At 37.7% G+C, this 10,033-nt stretch overlaps 1 protein-coding gene across 1 annotated transcript in view; it reads right to left on the bottom strand.

The window, feature by feature from the left end:
• BBS9 (Bardet-Biedl syndrome 9) overlaps window positions 1-10,033 on the bottom strand; it is a 373,430-nt gene that overhangs the window by 266,905 nt on the left and 96,492 nt on the right. The window contains exon 7 of the mRNA XM_019668469.1: window positions 4,248-4,332. Within this exon, the coding sequence (XP_019524014.1) occupies window positions 4,248-4,332 (85 nt within the window). The remainder of the gene's footprint in view (window positions 1-4,247; window positions 4,333-10,033) is intronic.

Genomic DNA, 10,033 nt, shown 5'->3' with positions numbered 1-10,033 from the left:
GTCTATGAAGGGTCTCAGGATAAGGAAGAGCTCAGCGGGATGGCTCAGCTAAAAAAAAAAAAAAAAAAAAAATAGCCAGAGAAAAAGGATATTATGTACAAAAGAACAAAGATAAGAAGACAGCAGATTTATCATGGGGAACAATGCAAGTAAGAAGACAGTGGAGCAACCTCTTAAAATACTGGCGTGAAAAAAAAAATCTATCAAACTAAAATTTCATATCCAAAGAATATATTTTCAAACACAAGGCAAAAATACTTTTTTTGACATACAAAAACTGAAAGAATTCATCACCAATGGACTCACACTGAAAGAAACGTGAATGATGTCCTTCAAAAGGAAGGAAAATGACATCAGGTGGAAATACCATGTTTCCCCAAAAATAAGACCTCGCCAGAGAAGAAGCCCCAGCATGGTTCCTCCAGGATATGGAGGGCACGCACCCCTGACATGAGAGTTTTATGACCTATTTCAGGGAGAAGGGTGCCTTTTCCACAAACTCCTTCAGCTTAAAATATTCAGTATGCCGAGGTGCCATATTTTGGCACTTAAAATCATGCGAGGGCTTATTTTCCAGCTAGGTCTTATTTTGGGGAAAGCAGGGTATGGAGCTACATAAATTAATGAAGAGCACCAGAAATGGTGTAACTACATGGGTAAATATATGGTAATTTTCTTATTTAAATCTTATTAAAAGATATTGACTATTTAAACAAAAACAATAATATAATATGGAGTTTACAGTGTATGTAAAATTAAAATATGACAATAGCACAAAGGCTAGAAGGTGAGAAACAGAAGTATGGATCTTATACTATATGAGAAGTAGTATAATATCACCTGAAAGTAGACTTGTAAGTAAAAGATATATGAGGCACGATCAAACAATAGTGAATTTAAATTTTTTAAAAATGTATTACATTCTTTATATGTGATTAAATGATATACAAATGGAATGTTATATTTCTTTATTTGTAACTGTAAATTAGTGACTGTGGAAGAAGTTCACATTTTAAAATAAAAATGTCTCTTTTTCAAAAAAAATCAAAATGTATTACAGTAAAAGACACATTGCCATTAATCTCCCTCAAAATACTCCCCCTCACTTTGAAAACACTTATCCCACCGTTCTTGCCACTTTCTGAAGCAGTTCTGAAAGTCCTCTTTCGTGAGTGTCTTTAGTTCAGCGGTTCTCAACCTGTGGGTCGCAATCCCTTTGGGGGTCGAACGACCCTTTCACAGGGGTCGCCTAAGACCATCAGAAAACAAAAACATATTTACATTACGATTCATAACAGTAGCAAAATTACAGTTATAGAGTAGCAATGAAAATAATTTTATGGTTGGGGGTCACCACAACATGAGGAACTGTATTAACGGGTCGCGGCATTAGGAAGGTTGAGAACCGCTGCTTTAGTTGCACTGTCATAGCTGCCTCGATGTCCTGAATCATTTTGACTTTGGAGAAGAGCCAGAAGTCTCATGGTGCCAGATCCGGTGAATAAGGTGGATGAGGACACACCACAATGTTTTTTATTTGACAGGAATTGCCATATACCAGAAGCAATGTGTGACACAGAGCATTGTCATGATGGAGGATGGTTTATGGCACACTTTAAAACACACTTTCTCTCAACCATAGCTCATACCTGACTGACTTCACTGAACAAGATGAAACTTGTCACACACTGTTACTAAGGTTTGACGTGCCATTTCCTGTATTGAAGATCCCTGCCTTTCCGTTGGATGGCACTCAGCAGCAGCATTCACCATATTTTGTGATCACAACAGAAAGGCTCCATATTACACGTCACTTCTGGTATACGGCAATTTCTGTCAAATAAAAACATTATGGTGGGCTGGCCAAGTGGCTCAGTTGGTTAAGAACTTGCTCAAGAGTGCGAGCTCTGAGCAACAGGGTTGCCGGTTTGATTCCCGGCCCAAGCTGAGCTGCCGCTGAGCTGCCAACAGGTGGCAGGATGGCTCAGCAAAATAAAAACACAAACAAAGGAACAAACAAAAAAAAAACATTACAGTGTGTCTTCATCCATCTTATTTACCAGATCTGGCACCACGTGACCTCTTCCCTAAAGTCAAAATTAATTCAGGATATGAGGCAGCCGCGACAGCGCAACTAAAGACATGAAAGAGGACTTCCAGACTGCTTCAAAAAGTGGCAAGAATGATGGGGAAAGTTTGTTCACAGCGAGGGGGAGTATTTTGAGGGGTTTAATGACAATGTGTCTTTTACCGTAATATTTTTTTTATTTAAACATTCACCATATTTTTTTATCACACCTCATATATTATAAACTCTGAAGCAACCACTAAAATAATAAAACAGAGTTATGGCTAATAAGCCAACAAAGATAAAATGAAATCATAAAAAAATATTGAATAACTCCAAAAGAAAGCAGAAAAACAGAGAACACAAAGAACAGGTGGGACAAATCGAAATCCAAAATGACCAGATGACAGACTTAAATCTATCCATATTAACTGCCTTCCCACAAATACCTTATTAAAAGCATTCCACTGGATACATTCTGTCCCTCTGCAATAGATTTAATAATGTCCCATGGCATCACAGTCCTGCCAAGTGACTGTGGTGTAATGAAAGGAAGGTTTACAACTATTTCTTAACTCTATTCATTAACTGAGAATAGAAAAATCACTCAACTATAATTGCCTTCAGAATATATCCTCAGAGTAAGTAACAGTGTAGTATTAATAAATATCTGTGAATAAATGAGTGAAGGATATTCCAGACTGGAAAAAAAAATGCAGAAACCTAGAATCAAGAAGAGCCATGGAGGGCCGGCCGAGTGGCTCAGTTGGTTAAGAGCTTGTTTAAGAGCACAAGCTCTGAGCAACAGGGCCACTGGCTCGATTCCCACATGGGCCAGTGACGCTGCGCCCGAGGTGAGCTGCCACTGAGCTGCCAACAGGCGGCAGGATGGCTCAGCTGGTGAGAGCACGTGCTCTTAACAACAAGGCTGCCAGTTCGACTCCCGCATGAAATGGTGGCTACGCCCACCCACAACTAATTGAACACGGCACCTTAAGCTGAGCGGCAGTGAGCTGCCAATGGAAAAAGAAGAGCTATGGAATATTTGGAACAGTAAGAAGCCCCGAGCGGCTGGAGTGCAGAACATGAGGGATAATGGAGGAAGACTGCTATTGAGGAGGAAGTCAAGGGCAATCTGATCATATTATCATTGTCGTCATCCCCATCCAGACATTTTGCTAAGTGCTTTACATATATTTCTAATGGCCACATTGTAAAATAGGCATTATCACCATTTTACAACTGAGACTGAGCAAGGCAACAAACTTGCTCAAAATAAGAAGTACAGCTTTCGAGATTTGACACAAAGTCTATACTTTAACTAGTATTAATACGATGCCTCCAAATTCTGTGCAAAGGTATGTCATATTTGTATTTGTTGTGCTCTCTCATTTACTGCCATTAACTACCACAGAGACAATGTTTTCATCTCATTCTTGACTCTCTCCAAGTCAGCCTTCTTTCTATCATCTCTCTTAACTTCTGTGTCCCAATACAGAGAATTAGTCTTCTCTGATCGTCTTATTTCCTCAGTATTCTAAATTCCACATTATTTCTTCATGCATACTGCATGTGTCCTCCTCAGGTTCACTTGACTGTTTCCATCCTAATTTTCAGTTCTTTCTATTTTTTTCCCTTCCTGTCTATGAAGGGTCTCAGGATAAGGAAGAGCTCACAATCATCCTCTATTCCCTCATTTCCATTAAACTGAAAATTTATCCTGTACTATTTTTCTTCAAACTATTTTTCAAGTTATCAAACTTCCACCTTTGAACTAATTTTATCTTTGTGGGCTGTGAATTTTTATATTTTACTTATATATTTGGTCCCATGCCTACTAGTATCAACTTATTTTGCCTACTAAAGGGGTTTTTTGAATTTTTCTTTCTGTTTGGTTAGTTCATAGTCACTTCAGTGAAAAGTGACCCCCACCTGGACCCCTATAATTCTAGTGGAGCACCCCTAGAATCTGGTATATTATGACCATGATCAACAAGGTGTCTCTGTTGCTGAAGAACAGCCAACGAAACTCTTTAATCATTTACTTAATCATAACATAGAAAGAGAAATGACTGAAATTTTTTTTTTAATTTTTTCCCAGGAATTCTTATTTGGAACAAACCTCTGTGATTAAAGATAACATTACTGAAAATTGTATATATTAAAGAAAAGGTCTTACAACTAGTCTTTTTCCAGAACCAAGTTTTTGCTGTTCAGTCTCCTGTCTTTTATCTGCGTCGGTTGCAAAAGCAAGTACTTGGTACCTGTTTGAAAGATGCAAAATAATTATAAATGACTTATAGACAAAAAGTGTGAATTATTTTAAACTTTAAAAGCATATAATTCTCAATAAAGCTGAAAAAATTAAATAAATAAATAAATAAAGGCACATAATCTTTAAACCTTATGCATCACTTTTACCTTGGTTTTCAAAACTATAAAATTTAAGATTGAATTCTCACTAAAAGATACTGTGACATAAAACTAAGTAAAACGTCATAATCAAGATATTATAACCATATGTATCAAAGTTCAATATTGGGAAAACAGCTTTGCCAACTATCAAAGCATTTCCATCAAATTTTATGTGACAAACAATACTCAAGAAAGGTCTAGCACTAAAACACTAAATTAAAAAAAATGTAAATAATGCAAAGCAGCCAGATTAGCAGAAATTATTAATACATAATTTATGGAACCCAGAAGACCTCAGTTTAATCCCCAACTAAACCACTTACTAGTTGAGTGCATTTTGGCAAATTAAATACTTTGTGTCTTATCTTCCCCATGTATAAAACGGGAATAATAATCTCTAACTCAAGCATTATTAAAAGAATTTAAAAAATAATGTAGTGCCTAGTACAGTATCTGGTATAGGTGAGGTGCTCAATTATTCATTGACAGATTAACAAACAGATAGATACAGATTTATATAAAGTAAGATCAATCATCTAGTAGTTTATATGGCATGAAATAAGTTCTCAATAGTGGACATTATGACTTTCTATAAGTATTTTACAGCTTTTATGTCAATAGTAACATTTAGCTCAAATCATTCTTAAAAATAATTTATAAATACCATTCAATCTAGAAATGATTAATTTAGCCAAGAATGTTTAAATTTGCTTGTTTCCCATTAATAACATATTAGAGTAACAATGCTACTCCAAATGAAGAAACTTCAGTCTCATAGATTCCTTTCCCTCCCGTTGAATCAAAACTCCTTGCATTGTTCTTCCATAGCTAAGATGAAAATGAGTAAACAGATATATTCAGACACCTCATATTGTCTAAGAGAAAGATGTCTCAGAGTGTCGTCAACATCTGGGAGCTGAGTGAATAAAGGCCACATGGAATATCTACATAAGCACTGAAATGTACACAGGTATTCAAATGTCATATACCAACTCTTAAACCGTCCTATCTTAGTCAGGACAACTTCATTTAAAAAAAGCCTCCACTTTCAGTTGGACGCAGAATGACTATGAATTAAGATAGACTTTGCAAGGCATTCATCAAAGTCAGTCTTACAGTTAATATGAAAGCTTAATGTATATGAATTTCATTCATTCAATAAACATATAGTAGGGATCTATACCAACTGTGAAAATGAAGAAAAACTGCTACATGGTCTATATCCACCAGGACCTCTCAAAGTAGTCGTGGAGAGTCATATACAAATAAATAAGGATAACTCAAGAGGGCCCTGTGCTAACAGAAGGTATGCACATAGTACCAAGAAAGCATGGTGGCAGAAACACAAATAGGGGTGGAGGAAATATATATGTTCTTGGTATAGGTTGAAGAGGAGAACGCTACACTGTAAAGAACGAGTGAAAACTCAGCGTGCTGGTACAGAGATAAAAGGCATTGTGGCGGAGCAAGCGGCACATGCGCAGGCATGCAGCAGTGAAAGGGACATGAAAGGCGGGACAGGTGGGTAAGAGAGATGCGTGGCGGGGAGGACTGAGTCACGGGAAACGAGACAAGGTGGGAGGGTGAGGAGCTCAGCCTTGTAAAACCAGGCTAAAAAGTTCCCTAGGCAGTTGCAGCAAATGCCTCCATGTCAGCTGAGACTGACCATGCAAGTCCCCAAGTCTCCAAAAGCGCCAAGTAATTAAACCTCACATTCCAACTCCAAATAGGATTGTTTTACTCTTCCCGGCTCAGGGTAACAGAAATGGTACGCTCTGGTGTCTAGAACATCAGCCCAGAGCTTGGTTCTGCTATGGATCTAACCTCAGGCAATTAATTACACAAGTGGTTAATTTTCTGTAGACACCAAGCAACCAGAGGATGATATGGATATTAATGAGATTGTTGCAAAAATCCAAAGCTTTTGAGCTGTTTGAAGCTCCTTATATAACTACAAAGAGCTATTATTTCATCTGAGAAATAAATGAGCCCCTCAAGTGGCCTCGTTAACATCAAAACTGCAGACAGAGACACAGCCAAAATTGGCTCCTGATTTTCAAATTCAGACCATTGCTCTTCCTGGAACACAGCTCAGAAGAGCATTTTATTACTAAACGTAACTGACAGTAAATTCAGATGATGACACACTTACACTAGCATCTATTTTATGGTGGTTCCTTAAATCCTCTGAACTGTGACCCGTAGTGTACATGCAAATCTATTTCCAAAGCCAAAGAATTCCAAGCAGACTTGGAAATTCTGAAATAAAGAAAAAAACTTGGATTTTTTTCTTCTTACCACTCAACCGTTCAGAGATAGAAGCTAAAGAATAAGATGCCCCTTGTTGAGACTATTGAAGAATAATCAGCCCAATGTAATAATATTTCCTAACAGTGTCACACATGCTTCTCAGAACAGAAAGTACGAATCACAGACAGTAAGTTCAGGTGAACAGTGGTGCTTTTTGACCCAACGACCACCAATGCTTAATAAGTCCTGTGAAGCACCAATGAAAAGCTCAGACGTATAATTTAGTTCACTTCTGCACCACATCATAAAAACAGCAGCAAGTACCTAAAACATGGATTGAGGTATCACAGAGTACAAAAGCAAGCCCTCCCAAATCTTATTTTCAAAGAAAACATAGTTGTCACCTCAAAGGGTACCAGCAGGTTTTGGAACCTCGATATTTAACTCAGGGAACTCTCCTAGAAATGGAAGCTCTGGATATAGTGCCTTACTATGTTCATTTCAACTATAGCTAAAACACTCTTGATTATGCCAGCATCATTTTCATTGAAAGGAGCCATTAACAAAACTTTCCTTACAAACTTGCCACTCCTTCATCAAGTTCTTGTTAAACACCTACTTTCAACAAGGTACAACGCTAGGTTCTTCTGGGGATACAAAATTGCTGCCATCAAGGAGCATTTACCTCAGTGAAGAAGAAAAACAAGCAAGTCTGTAATATCCAATGAAAATGTGAACGGTATAGAAAGCAGTGGAGAGCTACTCTGTCAACCGACGAGGAGGAGCTGTTACTTACAGCCAGGTCAGGCTGGAGCGGAAGTGGGGCAGGGAGGCTTCCAGGCATGATTTTCACATGCAGAGGAGGAAGGAAGAGCATCTCAGACAGAGTACAGCATGAGCAAAAGAGGAGAGAGAGAAACGCCCTAGACAGATGTGGAGAACACCAAATATTTCAATTTGGCAAGAGCCTAGTGCTGGTGAAGAACACAATCTTCTTTTTAAAGTACTGTCAATTAAATTCAACACATGCACTTTAAAATACCGATCTAAAGCCTATTATCTACTTAGCAATGTATTAGGAGCTACTTGCAGAGGGGCAAGGGAAGTCCAGAGCAAAGAGGAGAGAAAAATAAAACTCGTGGCAAGTACATGTGGGGTGTGATAAAAAAATACAGTGAATGTGTAAATAAAAAAATTTGTTAGAGTAAAAGATACATTGCCATTAATCCCCCTCAAAATACTCCCCCTCGCTTTGAACACACTTATCCCATCACTCTTGCCACTTTCTGAAGCAGTTCTGGAAGTCTTCTTTTGTGAGTGTTCTTAGTTGCGCTGTTGTAGCTGCCTCGATGTCCTGAATCATTTTGACTTTGGGGAAGAGTCACAAGTCACATGGTGCCAGATCCGGTGAATAAAGCGGATGAGGACACACTGTAATATTTAACAGAAATCGCCATATACCAAAAGCGGCGTGTGACATGGAGCGTTGTCATGATGGAGGATGATTTACGGCACACTTTAAAACACCGCAGCTCACACCCAACTGACTACAACAAACAAGTTGAAACTTGTCACACATTATTACTAAGGTTTGACGTGCCACTTCCCATATTGAAGATCCCTGCTTTTCTGCTGGATGGCACGTGGCAGCAGCATTCACTGTATTTTGTGATCACAATGGGAAGAGTTCATGTCACACATCGCTTCTGGTACAGCAATTTCTGTCAAATAAAAACATTATGGTGTGTCCTCAGCCACCCCATTCACCAGATCTGGCACCGTGCTTCCCAGGGGACTCAAGCACACTAAAGTCTGAGACCCACAGCCTTCTCTAGTTCCAATTTGAACATAATTGAGCCTGTTTTAAAGTAACTAAATATCAATATCAAAAAGGAAAATGAATTATGGATTAAAAGCCTTTTATACTAACTGATTGCATTCTATTGACTGATTATAAATATATTTAATGAAGCCTCCAAAGAACCTAGTTTTCATGCTTTCTCCCATCCTAAATTGCACCAGAGATTAATATTTAATTTAATCTATTAAACTTGAAGGCAAATATAAATACAACATACTATTTAATGTTATAAACCCTCCTGATTGTCCTCATTTCACAATAATCACAGATCCCACACATTTTTACCATTATAAAAGAGCCACATAATGAAAAAGTGTGTATTTTTTAGTCCTATAGATGGAGATGAATTTAATAGATTGGGATGTTGAATTACCACAGTTAAAACAGTGGAAGCTTCCGTGGGGTTACATTTACACATTAAGGAAAGCTACACGTTGCTTCCTTACCCAATCACTCCTGGAGTTATTATCAAATTAATTCCTATGCACATATTTCGAAGAGTAAGTCATGGAGCATTCAAACCTTTGTGTTGTGACCCCAGTGCGTCACTGCCAGTATCAGTACTTGGCAGGAGTTGAGGCACAGAACTGGGTGGAAAGCTGAAAAGCAGATCTCCTCAATATTGCTTAAGTTTTGGAAGGCTTGAATGTATTATACAGATACTTTTCTCAACCTCTCAAGATAAATATAATGTTTTATCTATTACCAGTAGCAATGCCACAATTCATTCATCTCCTTTGGACAAGAGCCATAGAAGTTATAGAAGGAATGTGACATAATGATACACTGCCTCCGTCAGTTCACTTCTGCCCAGTCACAAACCATGTGCCTGTTTTCAGAGTTTTGAGTCCTAGGTTCCTTGACAATAATTCACAAAAGGTAGAGTGCCACTTATGAGGGGGAAACTGCATTAACTTGCTATATACACTATATTGAAACTTGAAGACAGAAATTTACAGCTCTTGCCTGATGAATTTATATTTTCTTCCTGCCTTGGCAAAAATCTTACAGCCAAAAATAATACTGAAAAGCTCTAATGAAGTGTTGCTTAGACGTTTGAAGTTCTAAATGTTGCCATCAGTAAGATAACAACAATAAAGTTACTGAAGATACTGTAATCCTCCAAGTCAATTTCTTTTCCCAACATGGATTTCTACTTTCTTTTCCCCATTCTCCCTTCCAACAAAAAACACCCTCCAAAAACTTAAAACCTTAATTTTTATTGAAATGTAGCCTGTACAAGGAAAAAAACGTCTCTCTCAAACACAATTCACCAAAATCAATAAGGATTTCTAGCAAAAAGTACAAAGTGTTTTCACAGGGTCATTTTCATAGTTCATTTCTAGTATGAATTGTTCTTTTATAAACATTCATAACAACACTTGTATTTTTGGCCAGTACTCTTCCTATGTCACATACATTCTTTTTTTTTTTTTTTT

This window comes from Hipposideros armiger, unplaced genomic scaffold, assembly GCF_001890085.2.
Source record: "Hipposideros armiger isolate ML-2016 unplaced genomic scaffold, ASM189008v1 scaffold_526, whole genome shotgun sequence".
Classification (NCBI taxonomy): domain Eukaryota; kingdom Metazoa; phylum Chordata; class Mammalia; order Chiroptera; family Hipposideridae; genus Hipposideros; species Hipposideros armiger.
Note: the sequence above shows the minus strand (reverse complement) of the source record. Positions and strands in the feature narration are given on the sequence as shown.